Source organism: Equus caballus, chromosome 6 (genome assembly GCF_041296265.1).
Source record: "Equus caballus isolate H_3958 breed thoroughbred chromosome 6, TB-T2T, whole genome shotgun sequence".
Classification (NCBI taxonomy): domain Eukaryota; kingdom Metazoa; phylum Chordata; class Mammalia; order Perissodactyla; family Equidae; genus Equus; species Equus caballus.
Genome location: NC_091689.1, coordinates 18,800,866 through 18,824,251, shown reverse-complemented (window position 1 = coordinate 18,824,251; position 23,386 = coordinate 18,800,866). Strand labels below are relative to the sequence as shown.

General features: G+C 43.4%; 1 protein-coding gene and 1 non-coding gene across 12 annotated transcripts; one reads left to right on the top strand and one right to left on the bottom strand.

Moving 5' to 3' along the window:
* The first annotated feature begins 477 nt into the window (after positions 1-477).
* On the top strand, positions 478-17,989 carry LOC102149015 (uncharacterized). 11 transcript variants are annotated; one of them, XR_011439867.1, is made up of 11 exons: positions 478-1,032; positions 1,153-1,357; positions 4,984-5,078; positions 5,676-5,810; positions 6,340-6,428; positions 6,655-6,793; positions 8,556-8,677; positions 8,851-8,958; positions 9,285-9,408; positions 14,580-14,732; positions 16,073-17,989. It is a non-coding gene; the product is annotated as an uncharacterized protein (transcript). The 11 variants fall into 11 exon arrangements; XR_011439866.1 differs by having other exon boundaries at positions 5,676-5,830; XR_011439865.1 differs by having other exon boundaries at positions 5,676-5,861.
* Positions 11,280-13,763, bottom strand: LOC100057095 (akirin-1). The gene has a single exon (XM_070270658.1). It carries the CDS (start codon positions 12,086-12,088, stop codon positions 11,507-11,509), a length of 582 nt encoding a protein of 193 aa, XP_070126759.1. The 5' UTR covers positions 12,089-13,763; the 3' UTR covers positions 11,280-11,506.
* Positions 17,990-23,386: the final 5,397 nt, after the last annotated feature.

Below are 23,386 nucleotides of genomic sequence, written 5' to 3'. Positions count from 1 at the left end.
CCTGTGCCTTTCGGTGAAACGGCGAGAGGGCTGAGAGAGACCCCATCGATCGGGTGACGTTAACGGTTAACGGATGTGAGCGCCTGGGACCCACCGGGACTCGGGAGCCCTCAATGATGGCTGTTCTTACGAACGCTGTTGGCTTTTTACGGTCACCCCCACCCGCAGGGAAGCATCAGCCGTGTGACCACCCGCCAGTCCCCCGATATTTCAGGGTCCTGCGCCTCCTGCTCGGCCAACCTGGGGCGAACGCCGGGCTCCCCGCGCTGACCGGGTCAAGCAGACACACGTAGCACACTCCCGCACCAGCCGAGAACAAAATGTCCGCCGTGCGCGCAGGCGCAGTACACGGGGGCCAGGCTCGAGACCCCGCCTCCAGGCTCTCGCACCGCCTACCCCCTCCCAGGGTTCGCGGCTCGGGATTGGCCCAGAGGCGGCGCGGGCTCTGATTGGTCGAGGCGGGGTCACGAGGGCGTTGTCGCCTTCTGGGGTTTGTTCCGCCGGGGTCTCAGGTCTTGGGCTGTACCCGGGAGGGCGCTCCCTGCCTGTGGGCGCCCAGGGGCCGCTGCGGGCTCCTCTGGGGCGTCCAGCCGGGGCCTGCCGCGCGCGGTGGTCCGCAGGCTCTGGGTGGGCGGGGCCCCGCGCTCACCCCAGCCTTAAAGGAGAACCTATCAGAGACGAGACTGCGGGTTAACCTGGGATGTGGTGTCCTAGGTTCCGGCTTGAGACTCCTTATTTGTGTTGTAAATGCTGATGGAGATGGAAGCTGCTCCACTTAAGCGCTGAGTTCTCAGTCTGGATAGGTCAAGACACTTGAGTTGTAGCTCCTGATTTGGTTCCCGTGTGGGGGATTTATTTTGTCCCTGTGCTTCCATTTGAGCAGTCAGTAGTGGAGCTGATTTTTTAAAACATCACAGTTATTTGAAAACGCGTGGTGAAGGGAGCAGAATGAGAGGAAAAGGGAGGAATTCCTGGACGCTTGCCTTTTTTACCTTAAGGAATTTCCATTTCTAGATCGTGGCTAAAGAGAAGGTATGGGAGCCCTGACCTACCAGCACACGCTAAAAATTATCTTCTTTTTCTATCTATTTTGATATTCGCTGGTGTGAGCAAAAGACTCCAGGTGAAAATAAAAACACGAGTTTTTTACAGATGGAAACTTACTACTGCAAATCCTGGAGGCAAAGTGTGCACGACATGGAATGTCGAAGGCCCTGTGATGTGCCTATTGATCTTGTACATTTTAAGCGGGAAAACAAATCAAGGTGCACTGAAGAAAATGAGTCTTTCCTCAAAGGAGATAGAAGATGGGGAAGATGAGATGTCAGAAGATAAGGACAATGGCAGTAGAGATGAGGTAATTATATGTACAGCGTGGAGCAGAATAATTTATTAATGTCAACCATGAAAACCCAGCGTAAAGCAGTTAAACTGCATTGCTTAATCTCAAAAGTGGTATTGTGAACATTTTCCAAGTGGACTAGTTTCACAAGCCTGCCCTAAACTTGATACTAAAATCTGACAAGGTCCTTTTGAGAAAAGGAGATTACAGACCACTCTCGTGAGCATTGATGCGAAAATTCCAAACAAAATATCACCAAATTGAATATCAGTGTTCTGTAAAAAGAATAATACATCGTGGCTAAGTGAGGTTTATTTTTGGCAAGGCAAAGATGTTTTATGTTTGAAAAGTGATACTGGTTGTCTGGAAATACTGGTTTGAAAAGAAATCTCTTGATTCTTAAAATTGCTTCCTTAAAACCCATTAGTTTGTGTGCCTGCCAAACATAGGTTTCCATGTTTATTCTTTCAACAAATATTTAGGTCCCTCCTATGTTCTGCTTTTGGCTGGGAGCCTCTGCATTGGTGTTTGAATATAGATAGGTTTAAGTTGAGTCTTAAAAAGAATTGAGGTGAATAAGTGGGTACACAGCTGATGAATACTGAATGTTTCCTGTGTGTAGCCACTGTGCCTAGTAGGGTTTTATGCATTATCTCATTGGATCCTCACAGCCACCATGTCGCTAGGCACCACTTTGTAGACAGGAAAACAGATTTGACCATTAACTAACATGCTCATGGTTTCACAGTTAATAAGTGACGCCTGGAATTATACGTGGTTCTGCCGAATCTGAAGCTCTGACTTTTCCCCAGTTCGTTTCTCGATCTTCCCTCCAGGAACTCGTTTTGGGAGGCAGACAGCCTGTATTTGCCTACTTTGAGCAGCTAGTTGTATAGTAGAAACTTTCCTCAACCCTGTTCAATCTAGTCATTGTATCAATGGAAAGTAAAAGTGGGGAATCCTAAAAATATGCATACATAGCTTTTGATTTTAATTTAAAACGTGTTGAATATGTATTTATTTGCCATTCTTTTGATGTGGGACTAAGGCTTTGTCTTTGGGTTCATTGTTCGAGTAGCTTATGTTCTCTATATAAAGTGCCCCCATGGTGCATCTTCTGCTTTTTACAGTTTGTTTCTTTAAAGCAAAACAAAACTTCAAAAAACCGAGTAAAGCAATTTGAATACAGACTCCTACATTTTTAGAATGTTTTCCATTCTTTCGTGGTTGCTCACCCACACCTAATTTGACTGACGTTTTTTAAGCTTTATTAAGTATGTCCAAAGCATTCAACTTTGTTTGCATAGATTCAGTAACTTACTTTTTGCATGAATTTGATTGGTTTATGTGATGTTTATTATGTAATTGAAACTGCAAATACAAGGGTCATATACAGGTTTGCGAACAAACACTACTAGTGATTATTAAGGATACAGTTGAACTCATGGAACAGAAACGCCCAGGTGCCCTAGGAGTGCCACACAGCAGCCCACTAGCCACATATGATTGACGTTTCGTGGGCATCAAGTTAGTAAGTCCTATTTGAAATTGAGCCTGTCATTTAATCCAGCCACAGACATAGTTTAGTACAACATGGTTAAGTAGGCATAGTTAAGAGAACATCTACTGAGCTATGATAGTCACAATACACTGCATAAGCTGTCTATACTCGTCAGAGCCAGAACATTCTTGGTGAGTGCAGCTTTTGATTTGGAACCCAGACTGCGTTAGCTTGGAGGAAAATACGAATAGTCACATTATATTTTCCTTAGGCTGATAGGCATGTGATATGATTCTAGACTGTTCGCGCTGGTAACTCTCAGCCATTCCTCTTTAAAGATTTTATTTTTCCTTTTTCTCCCCAAAGCTCCCCGGTACATAGTTGTGTATATATATATATTTTTTAGTTGTGGGTCCTTCTAGTTGTGGCATGTTGGGCACTGCCTCAGCATGGCTTGATGAGCGGTGCCATGTCCACACCCTGGATCCAAACCAGCGAAACCCTGGGCCGCCAAAGCGGAGTGCGTGAACTTAACCACTCAGCCACGGGGCTGGCCCCAGCCATTCCTCTTTAAAATGTGGTTCCTACGATGGTTTATTCTGGTATATAGTGGTATTATCACAGTTAGATTAACTTTTAGGGTAACCACACCCTAATGTTGGCTTACTGAAATGATTTAATTCAAACTCTAGTCTCTCACATGCCTTGTTGCTCCCATGTCATTCCCATGCTAGATGAACTGGTCCCTCGTCCGTTTGCCTATAAATTTTGTTCACAATCAGTAACACTAATCACATCATATTATCGTTACTTATGTCTTCCTGTGATGTGAGTTGAGATATATATATATACACCAGTTGTGTTTATTTGCTAGGGTTGGCATAATAAAATATCACTCTGAGTGGCTGAAACAACAGAAATTTATTTTCTCCTAATTCTGGAGGCTAGAAGACAAAGATCAAATTGTTGGCAGGTCTGGATTCTTCTGAGGCCTTTCTCCCTGGCTTGATGATGTCTGCCTTCCTGCTGTGTCTTCCCACGGTCATTCATCATTTCTTCATTTTGTCCTTTTGTATGTGGTGAGACTTCATTCAATGTTCTGCTAAAATTGTCATCTTCAGTCGTTTAGTTTTATAATACCATGCCCAGTTATTAGTAGCTATAGGATGGTTCTAATTAGGAAGCATGTGGTCCAACCATTGGGCTTGGCTCTCATTCCTGTGTCTGCCCCAGTTGCCTGTCTCCTTTGGTGTGTTACTTGTATGCTGAGAGTTGGGACACTAAAGGCATGCAGAGCCACCTAAATAGTAGTTGACTTGGTGTATTTTCCTAGGGCGGTGGCTTTTATACTTTTATTTTTATTTATTTATTTATTTATTTTTCTGCTTTATCTTCCCAAACCCCCCGTACATAGTTGTATATCTTAGTTGCTGGTCCTTCTAGTTGTGGGATGTGGGATGCCACCTCAACGTGGCCTGATGAGGGGTGCCATGTCCACACCCAGGATCCGAACCCTGGGCCGCCACAGTGGAGCACGTGAACTTAACCACTCGGCCACGGAGCCAGCCCCCTATTTTTTTATTTATTTATTTTTTGTGAGGAAGATTGTTGCTGAGCTGACATCTATGCCCATCTTCCTCTATTTTATGTGGGATGCTGCCACAACATGGCTTGATGAGTGGTGCTAGGTCCTCGTTTGGGATCTGAACCTGCGAACCCCGGGCAGCTGAAGTGGAGCGTATGAACTTAACCACTATGCCACCGGGCCGGCCCCTTCCCTGTAAAGTTTGTGATTTGATAATTCCAGTGAAATCCAAGAATTTTATTTTTTTTCTTTAGACAAGCATGCCAGATAATTCTGGCGCTGGGACCTCTTTTACTCTAAAGTGAGGAATTTGTTCTAGAGAACTCAACATAGATGTTGACATATGTACCTGACCAAATCTTGCACTTGCTGACTGTACAATGTGATTGTAACCTCATGGGCGTAGGGGAGACGTCATTTCATTGTTGCCCTTTCTCCTCCAGGTTGTCATCCCTCAGAAGAACGGTAGGAAGGTTACCACTGCTCCAGGAAATAAAGTAGGGGGAAAAAGTCACTGGGTCCCATGTTTACTGAGGAATTAATATCACACTGCAGGAAGGGAGCCACATGGACCAAGCTGCCAAAAGATAGGAGGAGTGCCAAGCTAGACAACCGTGAAAAGAGAACTGAGAACTCTGAGGAGGATGAAGGTAAGACCAGTGGGTTGGACCAGTGAAGGTAAAGAATCCTCTCCTGGGGGTGTTCCTGGCTAGCGGCTGTAAGATCTCAAAGGCCAGCGCTGCATGCCATTCCACATGGCTCTTGGAGGGGTTTTAGAAAAGTGCCGCCCTTCTGAAAGTTGCCTTGGCAATCCCTGGCTGATTCTTCGGGCCTGGCTCCACTGGGTGAAGAGGCTCAGTGGACATTGGACCTTTGCTGTGCACATGGTGAGAATCAGAGTTTTCTCCTTGAATGTTACACATTGTTTCTATCTTTGTGCTTATGAGCCAAGCAGGTTCATTTCTCTCAAACTTTCATTCTCAGTGATTTTTTTTTTGTCTTGGTGGAATCTGTATAACATTTTAAATGATATTGCTTCCAAAGCAGTAATTCTTACTATTTTTATTAAAATACAATAGCAGTACATTTTAAATCATTTCAAAATAAAGTTAAAATAGCAGTGAAATTTTTTCTTAGATTTGTGTACATAGTCAGGTTTGTGAGCAGTTTATCTGAAAGAACGATTTGTCGTTCTTATTCTTAACAAGTCTGTGTGGCAGGACTTGATTAAGTGGCTTTTCATTTAGATTCTGAAAAAGAAGCCTTGTATTCTACGTGGGCCAAAGGGAGAAGAGCCCTTCCTGTAGGGGTGGAGGAAGATGAGCAGGACGATGACGATGACGATGACGAGGACAAAGGCTGTGAGGAAGAGGAGGAGGAAGGTCAGAACGACCTAAATCAGGTCGGGCAAGAGGTGGCCAGTGTCCAGGAGTGTGAGTTTTTCGGGAAGCCCTTGGGCAAGGACTGTTGCATTTCTTTGATGAACTTGAAGAACTTTCTAATTAATTTATAAATGCCTTTAAAAGTTCTCTGACCAGACCTCACCCATGTATCTCACGCAGAAGAGGCATAGTGTAGGTATGATATTTGTGGATAGAGTAGAAGCTTCCAGTTTACCCATTAGTGCTACAGACAGATCATTAAAAATAGAGTATTCTGGGGGCTGGCCCCATGGCCGAGTGGTTAAGTTCGCGCACTCCGCTGCAGGCGGCCCAGTGTTTCGTCAGTTCTAATCCTGGGCGCGGACATGGCACTGCTCATTGAACCACACTGAGGCAGCATCCCACGTGCCACAACTAGAAGGACCCACAACGGAGAATATACAACTATGTACTGGGGGGCTTTGGGGAGAAAAAGGAAAAAATAAAATCTTTAAAAAAAAAAATAGAGGATTCTGGCTTTTTCCCACAGAACCTATGAAAAAAAAACACCTGATAAATGGAAGATGGAAATGGCCAAGCAGAAGGCTCCCCCTGACACCACAAAACAGAAATTAGAAGGTAACTTCTTTGCTATGTTTTAAGGCGTAAGAGACACGCGGAGAATTTCAGATTGGCAGAAATTAAATCTCTCTTCACCCAAATGATGAACAAGGGGATATTTATTGCAGCTTGGGGTTATGGTATTCCAGAGTCTTTCATGGAATTTTCTTTTAGCATCATTCTTTCTGAACTATTTACATATATATATTTTTTTCTTTTTTTTTTTTACCTTTTTGTATGGCAGCTAAACCACCTGTAACTTTCAGACTGTTTGTGGGAAACCTGAATTTCAACAAAATGGCTACTGAGCTAAAAACTGGTCTCAGTGAATTTTTTGCTAAAAATGATCTCGCAGTTGTTGGTGTCAGAGTTGGCTTCTCCAGGTAAATGCCGATAAATTAAGAATGTTATTATGAGTTTATCAGCCCAGTGGTTGTTAGTCCTGGAGGATGTAGGAGTTCCGGTGGCTTCCTGTTTGATTGTGGGGTACTAGCCTGCTGTCTCGTCAGATCCTTTGGTACCTGCTCTTCACCTTTTGGTGGGATTTTAACTGTCTCATGCAGTTCAGAATCAGTATTTAAAATCCTTCAGTGGCTCAGGTTTAGTAAATCCATTATATTAAACTTTGCTACCCCATTTTTCCAACCAAATTAAAATAATCCCAAGATCTTCTAAGTCTTTACAGAAACCAATTTTCATGATTTTCCAACTGTGAGCAACATTATTTGCCTAGAATCATTTTAAACTAAGTCACAGATTTAATCACAAAACCCCTAGCTTTGGAGGCAAATATAGTTCTGTGTGAGTTCTGCTTTTTTGCTGATTTGAATTTCATCCTTTCTTTCTTCTTTCACATCAGAAGCATATGTCTTGGGTGTGAGCACGTCTATTTTTATAGTACTCAGAATTTCTTATGTAAAAACAAAAAGATAATCGTAAACATTCATTGATCACTCACCGTTCCAGGCATTGTTCTTAGTTCCATGTTTATATTAACTCATTGAATCCATAAGACAATCTTCGGTGGTAACTATTGTCATCATCCTCATTTTACAAAGGAGGAAACTGAGGCACAGAGAAGTTAAGTAGCATGCCCAGTATCACACAGTTAGAAAGTGAAAAAAAAGAAAGGAAATGGCAGACCCAGGATTTGGGCCCAGCACTCTGGCTCCAGAGCCTATGCCACAACTTTTGTTACCTTCCTCTTCTTAAAGTTTTTGTTAACTATATTTTGAAATATTGTTGCCTTTGCAGTAAATAAGGATTCCTTTTGCATTAAAAAGAATTCTTACAGTAATAGCCCTTGGGTTTGCTAACACATTCCGTAGTCTATACATTTTGTTCCAATTCACAAATGCAGATGGCTGTTTCTCTCTCTCTTTTTTTTTTTGAGGAAGATTAACCCTGAGCTAACTGCTGCCAATCCTCCTCTTTTTGCTGAGGAAGACTGGCCCTGAGTTAACATCCGTGCCCATCTTCCTCCATTTTATATGTGGGACGCCTACCACAGCATGGCTTGCCAAGCTATGCCATGTCCACACCCGGGATCCGAACCGGCGAACCCCGGGCCGCCAAAGTGGAACGTGAGCACTTAACCACTGTGCCACCGGGCTGGCCCCAGATGGCTGTTTCTTAAAACAAAAATTCAGAAACTTGTAGCTTCGTTTTCTGTAGCTTTTGGTTAAATTTTGTCAGTTGTTAAGCAGAAAAAAATGAAGACTTCAACAGGTGAATTTGCACTGATTCTCAGTCCTTGCTCTAGAACAGAGTTTCTTCACTTCAGCACTATTGACATTTTGGGCTGGATAATTCTTTGTTGTGGGGAGCTATACAGTTCATTGTAGGCCGTTTAGCACTCTCCCTGGGTTCTACCCACTGGATACTCCCCACGCACTGGACACTCCCCAGGTGTGACAGCCAAAAATGTCTCCAGACATCAAACTCCCCCCCAGGCCTGGACCCCTGCTCTCTGTTACTTCCTGGCACTGGTATTGGCGGTTGGTGGAGCCTTGATTTTGATGTAAATTTGGCAGGTGCCTTTGACTCATTGCTAATTTCCACTTACATCCAGTCTGATTAGCCAGCCAGCAGGCATGTGCCTCTTGATCGTACCAGTCCTTTTTCTCCTTTCTTCTACATCTGTAGATTTGGTTATGTGAATTTTAAATCTGCTGACGACCAGGAAAAAGCCTTGGAACTTAGAGATACAAAGGTCCTTGGGTATGAAATGAAATTGAAGAAACCAAAGGGAAAGGAAAGAAAGAAAGGTATGCAAACAAGGTAATTTGTTCGTAGATACCTCTGTATCTAGAAGGCTGTGGGTCAGGCGGGAATTCGTATCATATTGTTTTTTATCCAAAAGGGCAGATACTCCTCACTGACCAACAGGTCACCTGCTTCTACAGCACAGACTTTATCTGCCTGTCCTTCTCCGTCCCAGGGTTCTCTCCAGGACTCATTCCCTGGCTACTTGTGTCCCATCCATGGAGTCTCAGCTTACAGGTCACTTCCTCGGATCAGGAGAATCTTCCTTTACCCCCAGACTGGGGTAAGTCTTCTCTACGACGTGTTCTCATTTCCCCTTTTACTTTTCCTTCCTGGCATTTCCGCAGTTTGTAATTAGGTGACTGTTTACTCTCCTTTTCCCCCAACAACACCACCTTCCTGAGAGCAGGGGCCAGGTCTCTGTTTTCACAGCCAGCGTGTAGCACAGGCCCTCGCCCAGAGTATGTGTTCAAATATATGCTAAATGAAGGAATACGTATTGCTGTTTCAGTCTCCAGCTCTTTGAGAAGTATTTTTTCTCCCTTAGAAAACTTTGGATCCTTATGAGATCTAAACTCAGACTAACAATATTCTTTTGTGTTTATGCAGATCGAGATGCCAGAACGCTTCTGATCAAGAACCTGCCTGACAAAGTCACTCAGCATGAATTAAAAGAAGCGTTTGAGGATGCTTTTCAAATCAGATTGGTGAGCAAGGATGGCATGAGGGAAAGGTATGTTTTGTACCTTGTACTGAAAAAAAATACACGTCTACTGGATTTAAACATAACAGAATTCCATTACATTCTCCCAAATTACTTACACCTGGTTTTAGAGAAGGAAAGAGTGGTTAGTCAACCTTTCTACTAACAGGCATAAGAGCTGAAGGTGGCATCATAAATGGACAGCCAAAAGCTTCTAGAAAACCTGGTGTCATAGAGAAATGAAGATTTGTTCTGCAACTATAAGATTGAAGGTTGGAAGAATTCGGTCATAGGTTATCTTCATTCCTCTCAAGGGCTGACTGCCTCCAGTAAAATAACACACTTGGCAGCTTGCCCGGACAGGTACCAAAACAGGACATTGAATTCGTCTGTTAGAATTATGTTGTGACCAACTAATGACCATCACTGTGTCTCTGGGCTCTGGTAGCATAAAAGGATGAATATGGTGACATTAGGGTGGACTGGAATGTATTTTGAAGGGATTCTCACTGAGGTAAAAATTGAATATCGGGTAACAGATATATTTGAGCTAAATTTGTTGGTGTTGGTAAACTCTAAAATAATCCATACCAGTATATTCTTTTTTTTTTTTTTTTTTTTTTTTTTAGCTTAAGTATTTTATTTGTTTGCAACTAAGCTTGTTAACACTATATAATGAAAATGTACAAAGAATAATGTTGCAGTTTTTGGTTAGATTTAAGTCAAAGACATTCATTAATAAGGAATCTTCGAATGTGAATATTCCAGAAATTTCTCTAAGCCATCTGATCAGAACAACTGTCTCTGAATATTACCTTACTTTGGAAGGTATTGGCATACATTTGAATTAAACTCAGAATTTTCAAAATAAGCCCTAATTTAAAAAAACTATTCTATACTCAAACTAAAACAATTTTAATAGAACTTTCCTTTCCAGAAACAATAATAAAGGAAACAAGGCATTTTGTAAAATGTGGTCCTGAACAAGTCACAGTAAAAAATAAATGTATACTCAACTTCCACCTCCTCAAAACAGAGGCTACTTTCTGTTCCTCAGCCTTGGAAACAAGGTAAAGAACAGTCTGTAAGCAACTTCGGGCAGGGGGCTGCCAAAACAAAGCTCGAGCAGTTGCACATGGACACCTCTTAGAATTCGGGGGAACCTGACCAAAGGATCCAAATTCTCTTTTGAATAACTGATGCGAGAGTGAAGTGGCTCCTCCCAAACAGCAGTGCCGCCGGGGCCTGGCCCAGCCCGGTGCTCACCTGTGTAACGCTCCCAAGCAAACCTTGATCCTCCTGCTCCGGCGGAGACTTTTTCTTTTTAGAGGTCAGTGTCCAGGGAGCTCTTTGTGTGAATGAGGTGAGCACAGACTCCATGTGGGTATTTTAAGGCTTGGAGTCAAAGTATTTTTTAACACGGCTAGGCAGAGTCCATGTGTCAAATGGCCTGTCTCCAGTTTGTTCTAATTTGTCACCACACATTTGTTGACCTAGGACCACAGACCTTTGCTATGTTATCATAATCACATCTAATGTCCATCCTAACTTATGATTCATATTCTGTGCCTGGAAACAGTCCCTGTATTTAACAATAATACCTACACATAAAACAATCCACTGTTACAACTTATATGGTCACAAAACATTAATGATCTTCTTTAGACCAAGCAAATGTTTTTAACCATAATTGTCGTGCATCAAATTCACAGCCAGAATCCCCAAGATCAAAAAAATTTGCACAATACAAATAATAACTTAACATACACATACACACATATACACACACTCTCACACACACTTCTTACAGAACTGTGCTTGGGGAAACTCCATTTGTTGAGTGCCACTGAGGGCATATTTTGCTAAACTTCTGCTCCAGGTATTTTTGTTTGGAAAATCTATCACAGTAGGGCACAGCTGTTTATTGGATGAGCAGAAAAGAAAGATATGCTTGTGGCAACGAGAAAGTTTTAAGGTCTTTCAAGTTGTATAAAATGGACCTGCAGAAACGTTTAAGTGTTCTCAGGATGCAAAGTTGGAGCTGAAATGTGATATCAAACCAGTTGCAAAAAGTGTACAGCAGCCATCTCTTGAGGTCAAACCTGGTACCCAGATATGCAAGAAAGCTTCAGGACACGTAGCTTGTTGGCCTTGTCCCATATCGTCGCATAATCTGATCATGTGTGAATTTCACAAAAGATTCATATTGTTCTGCTAGTTTGGTATTGAGGATTTGCTCATACTCCTCCCGAATTTTATCTTCATAGTCTTTTAAGAGACGCTCACATATTATTCCAACTTGTCGGAGGGTAAAGGTGGGCTGGTCCTTCTTCATCCAGGAGGAACCTGGCGAACTAGGTGCTGCGAGTGCTGCGGAGTGAGGCTGACTTTCCGAAGTACAAGCTTCACTCTGATTAAGAACAACTTCTAAATGTCTCCACCTCTGATAACGACTATATTCTTGTTTTATGTTCTGAAAAATTTGCTCCGGAGTTGGAAGGCGCCGCTCGCTGCCGGGCGGGGCGGGCTGCTGCAGGGCCGGCGGCGGGGTCTGCGTCTGGAGCAGCGGCGGCGGCGGCTCGGCGTCGGGGGGCCTGAGGCCCGGAGTGGGGCCGGGCAGGGGGGCGCAGCGCCGCCGCTTCGGGGACCCGGGGTTCAGCAGCGCCGCCTCGAACTCCATGGGCCGCTTCAACGTCGCCCCGCACGCCATGCCGCCGAGGGGCCAGGGACCAGGAGCGGACGCGGCTGGAACGGCGGCCCGACCTCCGGCTCCTCAGCCGAGCTCCCGAGCCAAGCCCATACCAGTATATTCTGATGAATATAATCTCTAGAAAAGAGTCCTGCAGATTTAGAAAACAAGTCTGAGAGGATAAATCCCAAATCGTTAGCAGTGTTTACTGTGGGGAGAGATGGGGGAGCTCCGCCATGCTTGCAGTCAGCAACACTGGAAAACGACAAAACAAAAATTCCTGCCAAAGCTATATGATTTCTCAAACTTCACTCACTTGTTTTAATTAGACACACTTAACTCTTTAGAATCATCCCTTTAATGAAGAATTATTGCCAAGGGGAAATAGGAGAAGCCAAAGAATCCATGACCATATGAAATGGAGCATAGTACCTATGTCAGAAATGCACGCAGTACATTATCTTCGAGAATATTCTTACTCAGCTTCTTACTCCGTGTCATTCACCAAAGTTAATTACAGGTTCATGAATGATTACATGGAAACTATGAAACCATGAAGTACTAGGGGAAGACATGGAGAATGTTTTTGTTTGTTTTTAATAATCTGCAAGAGGGGAGGGCCTTTCTAAGTGTGACACGAACCCCAAAGGAAAAAGTAGATAAATTTGACTGCATAAATATACAATATTTCTACATGGGAAAAAAATATCTCCATTGGGCTGGCCGGTGGCCAAGTGGTTAAGTTTGCACGCTCTGCTTCGGTGGCCCAGGTTTCACTGGTTCGGATCCTGGGCGCAGACATGGCGCCACTCATCAGGCCATGCTGAGGTGGCATCCCACATGCCACAGCTAGAAGGACCCACAACTAAAATATACAACTATGTACTGGGGGGGTTGGGGGAGAAAAGGCAGGAAAAAAAGAAACATTGGCAACGGTAGTTCAGGTGCCAGTCTTAAAAAAAAAATCCCCATAAACAAAGTCAAAAGACAAGTGGCAAACCAGGAAAAAGTATTTGTAATTCGTATCAAGACCAAGGGCTAATTTTGCTGATGTATGAAGTGTGCCTGACAATCAGTAAGAAAAAGACCAATAACCCAGTAAAAATATAGGCAGATTACAGATAGGTCTCAGAAAAGAAATTTTCTTTTAAAGAAAGGAGAGGATGGTCACCCTCACTTATAATAAAAGAGTTATAAATTAAAACTACACCGAGATGTAACTTTTTACCTCTCAGATGTTCACAGATCAAGAAATTTATTGCCATGGTATTGGAGAGGGTGTGGAGAAACTGGCATGCTTGTATTTTGTTGGTAGAGGTGAAACTGGTGAAGTCAATATGAAGATTAGTTACCTAGTAGTATCTGTGAGAGTTCTAATTGTATATACCATTTTATCCTGCAGTTCCATTCCTAAGACTTTATCCTGCAGACAGGTGTGAAATAATGTATTACCAAGTTGTTTGATGCAGAATTAAAATTGACCTGAATATCTATCAATAGGAAACTGGTTAAAATCTTCCAGTAGATCCATAAGATATTATACTATGCAGTTGTAAAAAGAAATGAAACAGCATTTTGTGTACTGATGGGAAATAATCTGTAGTATACATTATTAAGGGAAAAAGGCAAAGTATAGAACAGTGTATATAGTATTCTACTTTTTATGTAAAAATATAATGGAGGACACACCATATAAAAAAAATGAACTCAAAATGAATCAAAGACCCAAACATAAGGGCTAAAACATAAAACTTAGAAGAAAACATAGGAGTAAATCTTTGTGATCTTGGGTTAGGGTGTTGCACAGCGATGAAAGAGAAGATGGAGAAGTTGGACTTCATCAAAATTAAAGATGTTTCTACCCTAAAGGACACTATCAAAAAAGTTAACGGAAACTACAGACTGGGAGAAAATATTGCAAATCATATATTTGATAAGGGACTTGTATTAAAAATACATGAAGAACTCTTAACAACTCAATAATAAAAAGTCAACACAATTAAAAAACGGGTAAAGGGGGCTGGCCCTGTAGCTGAGTGGTTAAGTTTGCGCGCTCCGCTGCAGGCGGCCCAGTGTTTTACTTGTTCGAATCCTGGGCGTGGACATGGCACTGCTCATCAAACCACGCTGAGTCAGCGTCCCACATGCCACAACTAGAAGGACCCACAACGAAGAATATACAACTATGTACTGGGGGGCTTTGGGGAGAAAAAGGAAAAAAAAAATCTTTAAAAAACGGGTAAAGGATTTTAATGGACCATTTTCCAAACAAGGTATACTAATGGTCAATAAACACATGAAAAGATTCTCAACATTAGTCATTAGGGAAATGCAAATCAAAAGCATGATGTGAAGGGTAGAAATTGGGCAAAAGGAAGACTTCACTATATCCTTTTCTACCTTTTGCATTTTGAATCATGTATGTGTATTACTAATTCAAAAGACAGATAAATAAAAGTACTAAGTGTCGACTGTTTTCCTTCTCTCCCCCACCCTCTCCCCACAATTGCAGGATCGCCTATATTGATTTCTACTCACAAGTGGGCTGCAGAGAGAGCCTTGGCAAAGAAGCAAGGAAGAGAGATCGGTGGGCTTGCCATAGTTCTGGACCGTGCTGGAGAGAAAAGCCAAGGCCAAGAAGATAGACAGTACAGCCCCTGGAGAGGTGAGGGATGCTAGCATCCTGTGGATGGAGACTCGCCAGGGTTGGCAGTGGCATTCCCTGGGGACGGGCTAGGATGAGGTTGGGGGCAGTTGGCACTTTTAAATACAACTTCTACCTGGATCAAAAATGTGTTATCTGCATACTTATATCAGACTAATGAGTATTGTCCTAGTTAACTGTAACCTTGATGTCTGTAAAAGAAATGGCACTTTGAGATACATCGGTTTAGTTCCCCGTTTTGGGTACCCTCTAGGATTCTGTTTGAACAACCTCTTAAACCTGTGGTTTCAGGATTAGATATCTAATTTGTTATCGAGTAGAGTTTTTGTCGGGTTTAAACCAGAGACCTCAAACCAGTGTCCCTAATCTGATGGGTAGATGTGGTGGCTTGTATAGTATTTACAGAAAAAAACTATAGCGGCCGGCCCAGTGGCGCAGCAGTTAAGGTCACATGTTCTACTTCAGTGGCCCCGGGTTCACTGGTTCGGATCCCGGGTGCAGGCCTGTGCACCGTTTGTCAAGCCATGCTGTGGCAGGCGTCCCACATATTAAAAAAGACAGGGGGGCCAACCTGGTGGCGCAGCAGTTAAGTTCACACTTTCCACTTGGGCAGCCCGAGGTTCGCCAGGTTGGATCCTGGGTGCGGACCTGCGCACTGCCTGTCAAGCCATGCTGTGGCAGGTGTCCCACATATAAAGTAGAGGAAGATGGGCATGGATGTTAGCTCAGGGCCAGTCTTCCTCAGCAGAAAGAGGAGGATTGGCAGCAGATGTTAGTTCAGGGCTGATCTTCCTCAAAAAAAAAAAAAAGAAAAATGAAAAAAAGATATATATATATAAATTAAAAAGTAGAGGAAGATCAGCATGGATGTTAACTCAGGGCCAGTCTTCCTCAGCAAAAAAAGAGGAGGATTGGCAGCAGATGTTAGCTCAGGGCTAATCTTCCTCCCCCCGCCCCAAAAAAAAATCACCTGGAAAGAAACTATAGAATTTCGTATGAATATTTTTAAAAATCAAGAAATTTCACATAAAAATGTGGATCTCCAGCCTTTTTGGCTACATCAGAGAATCTGGTGGCCCTGGGGCTGCTTTCCTACATGTCTGTAGTCCCCTGGAGAGGTGACTAAGCTAAGGGCTGCTTCCCCTTAGCTGTGGCATTTGCTCTGTTTCCTACAACCTCTGCCATTCCTGAAATTCTCCCCAGCTCTGAAGGAGTGAACATCACATCTACCCATTGAAAAAAATAGAATTAATAATATGTTTTACTTACGAAGTAGTCCTTTTTTTCTGTTAGTAAAGATAACATTTTAATATTTCTTATGCATTTGTCTCTTTCAAAAGTGGGGAAACGAAAGCTAGAACAGGAAAGCCACACGTTTCAAGAAAAATGGGAGCGAGCTTATTTCTTTGTGGAGGTAAAGAATGTTCCTACATGTGCAAACAAAGTCTGTCTGTGTCGAAAGAATATAACCTAAGAGGCCATTACGAAACAAACCATAGTAGCAACCATGATGTCTGTACACAAAAGATGCGTGATAAAAAGCTTAACGAACTGAAAAAAAGACTGAAATTTCAACATGATTTGCTTTTGAATGTGAATAAAGTAAGTGATGCTGCCATGAAATGTAGTTATGTATTAAGTGAGAAAATTGCCCGGGCATCCAAACCTTTGACAGATGGTGAGTTTATAAAGGAGTGTCTGTTGAGTGCAGCAGAAATTATGTACCCCGAACAGAGACCAGCATTTGCCAACATAAGACTAAGTGGGAACATTGTTGGGCAGCACGTTGACAATGTGACTGAGAATTTACAGGACAAGTTGCAAGAGAAAGCGAAATCATTGGTGGCTTTCTCTCTCGCAGCTCACGAAAGCGCCGATATAAATCATGCCCCTCAGTTAGCTGTATTTATTCGTGGTGTTGATGAAACTTTCGATGTGACTGAAGAACTTTTGGACGTGGTACCCATGACAAGCACAACATCAGGAAATGAGTTATTTTTATGTGTTGAGAAAAGTCTTAAAAAATTTAATGTAGACTGGTCAAAATTAGTAAGTCTTAGCACAGATGGTAACTCTGCGATGGTTGGTGTTAAACAACGTGTTACAAGACTTCAATCGAAAGTGTCAGGGCTTTGCAAAGACGCAGAACTGAAGTCTGTGCACGGCCTCGTTCCCCAGGAATCATTTTGTGCTAACAAGTTAAAAATGGATCATGTCTTGGGCATAGTCATTTCCACCATAACCTGGATATGTTCCCATGGCTCGAACCCCAGAAAGTTCAGTGCTTTGTTTAATGAGTTGGATGCACAATACGGAAGCCTGCTCTGCTCCATGGAAGCTAAGTGGCTGAGTTGTGGTGTGGTGCTCAGGCAGGTTTTTGAACTGTTGGAAGAAATTGACTTTTTCATGTCTTCCAAAGGAAAATCCGTGCCTCAGCTTACTAGCAAAGATTGGTCAAAGACTTGGCCTTTTTGGTTGACATTATGACTTATCTAAACACATTGGATATTTCTCTGCAAGGGCGTTCACAAGTAGTTACACAAACATATGATTCCATTTGCTCATTCCTAGCGGAATTGTGTCTTTGGGAAACTCATCTGGCAAGGAACAATCTGGCCCACTTCCCTACTCTGAAATTAGTTTCTGAAAATGAAAGTGATGGCCTGAACTATATTCCACAAATTAAAGAGTTGAAGACTGAATTCCAGAAAACCTTCTCTGATTTCAAGCTTTTGAAAATGAACTAATATTGTTCAGTTCACCTTTCTCAATTAACATTAATAATGTGAACGAAGGGGCTGGCCCCGTGGCCGAGTGGTTAAGTTCGCGCGCTCCACTGCAGGCAGCCCAGTGTTTTGTTGGTTCGAATCCTGGGCACAGACATGGCACTGCTCATCAAACCATGCTGAGGCAGCGTCTCACATGCCACAACTAGAGGGACCCACAACGAAGAATATACAACTATGTACCAGGGGGCTTTGGGGAGAAAGAGGAAAAAAATAAAATCTTTAAAAAAAAAAAAATAATGTGAATGAAGAGCAACAAATGGAAGTCATCGAATTGCAGTACAACACCATACTCAAAACTAAATATGATGATGTTGGAATCCCAGAATTCTACAAATATCTTGGGAACGGTTACCCAAAATATAAAAACTATTGTGCGAAGATTCTGTCCATGTTTGGAAGTACCTATATTTGTGAGCAGCTCTTTTTTGTTATGAAACTAAATAAAACTAAATATTGCTCCCAGTTAAAGGATTCAAAGATGAATTCTCTGCTGCATGTTGTCACACGGGATTCACGACCTGGTGTTGACTGACACCTTGGGGCGTGAGAAAGGATTGTCAGATTTCAAATCTGAGGAGTAATAAATTAGGAAACTTTGAATGTTTCTATTTCCAAATTATATTTTTTCAATGTCAAATTTAAAGTACAATCTCTGACATCATATGTTTGTACCTTAGAACATAAAAAATAAAGGTTGTTATCCCCTGGCAGTTTATTTTTCCCATGCTTTGCCTTGCTGGCCCTTAGAGTTATTCAAGTTTATAAACCTCTACCCTAAAAGCAGCCACGTTTTTCCTAAAGGCACTTGTGAACCAGGGATGGGAACCAGAGAGTCAGCTGGATGAATGGAATGTCCGGATGTTTAGTACAGCCCTGTCCCCAAGGATGACAGACCTGCCACAATGGTGGTGGGGCTCAGGCCAGAGTAGCCCCCTTGCCTGGTCCCCTGGACAGAGCTGGGGCGGCACAGCCAATACTGGCCTCTGGGCTGCTCTTTCGCTGCTTCCATTTCGGATTTACACATTTCTTTTGACATTTCAACATTGTTGGTCAGCTTATAGTTAGTCGTGGCTGGCCCCAGAGCCATTCTGCCTCTTACAGGCAAGGATGGGCATTCCCTTGGCATCTGGGCCAAGCCAAGGGGATGCAGAATGGGGTGTCGACGTGTGTAAGAGCTTATGAGCATTTTTCCAGGGAGAAGGCCCATGGCCGCCATCAGAATCTTAAAGAAGTCTGTGACCCGAAGGGGGTTTTTTTTTTTTTAAAGATTTTATTTTTTCCTTTTTCTCCCCAAAGCCCCCCGGTACATAGTTGTGTATTCTTCGTTGTGGGTTCTTCTAGTTGTGGCATGTGGGACGCTGCCTCAGCGTGGTCTGATGAGCAGTGCCATGTCCGCGCCCAGGATTCGAACTAACGAAACGCTGGGCCGCCTGCAGCGCAGCGCGCGAACTTAACCACTCGGCCACGGGGCCAGCCCCCCGAAGGGTGTTTTTGCTCTGTGACATTGGGACCTGACTGCTCACTGTCACAGAAACTGTAGTCTAAAAAATTAGTCTAATTATAAAAGTGATAGATACTTATTGTGGAACATTTGGAAACTATAAAGAAATAGAGGGAACAGCCTATAATGTCAACAACCAGAGATAACCCCCATAAATATGTAGGCATGTTTTCTTTCTGTCAGTTTTCTGTGCTCCTTGTATACTATTGAGTGCATTTTGTATGGACCATTTTGTATTCTGCTCCCCTCTCCCTCACTCCCCCATGTAACAGTAAATCCTAAACGTCTGTCAGTCTTCCCAGCTCAAGGTGGAGGCCATTTGGTACCGTCAGGTGTGCACTGATGGGCCTCTGCATCACATGAGCCAGAGGGTTGATCCCAGATGTGGGATGCCTCTTGTGTTCTTCCAGGCTCTGCGAAGGCCAGAGAAACACCCTGCTGCCCAGGGAGGGAGAGGCACATGGTATCTGTTGATCCTCAGCACAGCCTCCCAGCAGGGGGCCTGAGACCACCAGTGAGTGTGAAGACACTCAGCCTTGGAACAGCCTCTGCAGGGCACGGAGGGAGATGGGGCGAGCCTTAGGGCGGGGTCTGATTCTAAATTCATGGCTGCAGTCCTGAAAGGCTTCCATTCTCTTGTCCCCTTGTCCATGCGGTCTCCTCCCCACGAGTCAAATCAAATCTACCACTTAGTCTCACTCGGTACCATCACCTCCTAAATAAAAGCCATTTGAGAAGAACCTCTGCCCCACCTTCCTGCTGGCATTTACACACATGCCTGGGTCTGCACATCTCCAGCATCCTCCCTCCCTGTCCTCAGGGACCTTCTTCGTGCCCATGGCAGGTCCCACCCCCGTGCTCCAGTCTCCATCTCCTGCCTCTCCAGGGCTTTCCTCCATTCTCTATCTGTCTGTACCTTTGGGATTTTTATTTGTACTGGCCCCTTCACGAATATTTAAACATCCCCACATCTCTGACATACTCCTTTAATTTTGTAATTAGAACAAAAATTTTAAATCAGGACACATATTGACATGGTTCGAAATTCAACAGGTACAAATTGAAGGGTTTCCCACCCGTCCCCTAGCCACCCAGCTCCTTGTAGCCAATATTATTGGTTTCTTGCGTCCTTCCACTATTGTGCACAGACAAAGAATTATGTTTACATTCTTTTTCCCACCTAAATTTTACACAAAAAACTACCAGGTTATACACATTCTCCTGTACCTCTTTTTCCATTTAAAGTATCTTGGAGATCATTCCACATCAATAACAAAGAGATGCTTCGTTTGCTTTTGCAGCTGTAGTGTCGTATGGATGTACAAGGATTTATTTAACTGGTGTATTAGGTTAACTCTAGCTCCTGTAACGGGTGGACCCCAAATTCTTAGTAGCTCAATAGAGTAAACGTTTATTTCTCATTCGTGCCACAGTTCAGAGTGGGTGTTGTAGGTCAGATAGCCTTTCACGCCATCATTTAGGGACCCAGGCTCCCTCCATTTTGTGCCTCTATCCTGTTCTGGGTCATTGGAAAGCTCTTCATTTAGCAAACGGACAGAAAAGAACAAGGAGGATCCAATCTGGGGACTTTTCACCACTGCTTTTGGCTAGAACTTGGTCAAATGACCACACCTCTAGCCCCGGGGGGTGCTGGGAAACGGACTGCAGCTGTGCGTCCAGGAAGAGGGAGTGGGATGGATGAGCCTCTAGCCAGTCTCTGCTGCTGCTGGCCTTCTGTTGATGCTGCCATCTTGTCCAAAGAAGCCAAAACAGTCTCAGCCCACGTCTGCCTTCTCTCCTGCTCTCCTTCCTTTCACAGCCAAGTGTATCTTGGAATAGTCTCCCAGTTTCACATCTGCAGTTCACCTGCAATTCCTCTGCGCACCTGTGATGGAGGTGCCCCACCCCCACTGTCCTGCTGAAACTCTTCATGAGGACACCAAGGACCTCTGTGACAAAGGCTCCTAGACGCTTTTTAGATCTCATCTTAATCTCTGCAACATTTGACACCACTGACCTCATTCTTCTCTGTCCTCTCTGAGTGCTGCTTTTCAGCCTTTCCCACCCCTCTGTCCCTTAAATGTTGGTGTTCCTCCAATGACTTCTTCCCTCCATAACTTATCAGTGGCTTTTGATCTTTTTGAGGGAAGGGGAAAGGGGAGGGCAGTCAAAGATCTCTTGGAGCATCAGTAAGAGTTTTCATCCCTCTCCTAAGAATTGCATGTGTGCCCACGTGTGGATTATTATTACACTTTCAGGAGGTGCCCAGATCCCAGAAGCCCACCTTGATCTCCAGGTTAAGATCCTCTGTTCTGTATGTGTTCGCTGGGTGATTCCGTCTAGTCTCCTGGCTTCAGATATGTGCAGAGGCTTCCAGAGTGGAATCTCCAGCCCAGGACTTCCTTCTAAATGCCAGCCTGTAAGCTGCGGGACCCCCCATTAGGATATCCCACAGACCCTTTCCATGTATGGTGTTGATGGGATTCATCATTTCTCTCCCCAACACCTAAACCAATTCTCCCCTGGTTTTCTTTATTTTAGTGAATGGTACCACCATCCACCCGGCTTCTGGCTCAAGCAGAAACTTGGGCGTCATCTTGGACTCCTTCCACGTACTCATTTCCCATTTCTATCGAGTTGCTAAATCCTGTTGATTATACTACTTAGCTAAGCTTTTGAATCTTTCCACTTCTCTGCTCCTCCGTTAGCAGTGAACACTATACTGTGGTTGGGACCATCATCATCTCTTGCTTGAACTTCTGTGAAAGCTCCCTAACTGGTCTCCCTGTGTCCAGTCTCTCCGTGGATAATCCCTCTGCTGTCAAAACATTCTCCACCCAACAGTCAGAGTGACCAAAAAATAAACCCAACTCAGGTCAAATTACTCCCCCGCTTAACATTCCCCAGTGATTTCCTACATCATTTACAATAACACCCAGACTTCTCTAACTCGACAACAAATACCAAACAGCCAAATTAAAAAATAGGCAAAGGACTTGAATAGAGATTTCTCCAAAGAAGATGTACAAGTGACCAATAAGCACATGAAAAGATGCTCAACATCACTGATCATTAGGGAAATGCAAATCAAAACCACCACGAGATACCAGCTCACACTCATGAGGATGGCTGCTATAACAAAAACAACAGCAAAAAACAGAAAACAGCAAGTGTTGGAGAGGATGCGGAGAAATTAGAATCCTTGTGCACTGTGGTGGGAGTGTAAAATAGTACCACTGCTGTGGAAAGGAGTATGGTGATTCCGCAAAAAATTAAAAATAGAATTACCGTATGATCCAGCGATTCCACTTCTGGGTCTGTACCCAAAAGAATTGAAAGCAGGGTCTCAAAGAGATATTTGTGCACCCATATTCACAGTAGCTAAAACTGTGGAAGCAACCCAAAAGTGTATCAACGGATGAATGGATAAGCAAAATGTGGTATATAAATAAAATAGAATGTTATTCAGCCTTAAGAGGGAAGGAAATTCTGATGAATGCTACACCATGAATGAACCTTGAGCACATTATGCTAAGTGAAATAAGCCAGCAACAAAAAAACAAATACAGTATGATTCCACTTATATGAGATACTGAGAGTAATCAAAATCATAGAAACAGAAAGTAGAATGATGGTTGCCGGGTCTGCCGGGAGGGGGAATGGGGAGTTAGTTAATGGGTGTAGAGTTTCAGCTTTACGAGATGAAGAGAGTTCTGGAGACAGATGATGGTGATAGTTCACAATATTATGAATATTTCATACCATTGAACTGTACACTTAAAAATAATTAAGATGGGGGGCCGGCCTGCTGGCATAGTGGTTAAGTTTGCGTGTTCTGCTTTGGCAGCCCAGGGTTCGTGGGTTTGGATCCCGGGCATGGACCTACCACAGCTCATCAAGCCACACTGTGGCAGCATCCCACATGAAATAGGGGAAGATTGGCACAGATGTTAGCTCAGCGACAATCTTCCTCACAAAAAAAAAGCACTTTAAGATGGTAAATTCCATTATATGTATGCTACTACAATAAAAAAAATTGGGGAAAAAAATCCCCCCAAATCCTCAGCTACCATGACTACAAAGCTCTCTTAAGAGGGACTCTCCTGTCTTCCTTCTCTTTGCTCTTTCCACTTTGCTCCTCATTGCATGCCTGATCCTTGCCTTCTTTCTGTGCCTTGAGTTCTTTGACACAGCTGTGCCCGTTTCTGGAATGATCCTCTCCAGATCTTCCGACCACTCAGGTCAGAGCTTAAATGTTGCCACCTCACAGAACCTCTCCTGACCCGTCTTAGAGTGACCACCTATCCTACAGTCAACCTCTCTCACTCCTTGTTTTGTTTCCATTTGTGTGATATTCTTACCTC

Bases quoted from the DNA above. Each gene is read 5' to 3' on its own strand.
- LOC100057095 (XM_070270658.1), bottom strand. From the start codon at position 12,088: ATGGCGTGCGGGGCGACGTTGAAGCGGCCCATGGAGTTCGAGGCGGCG.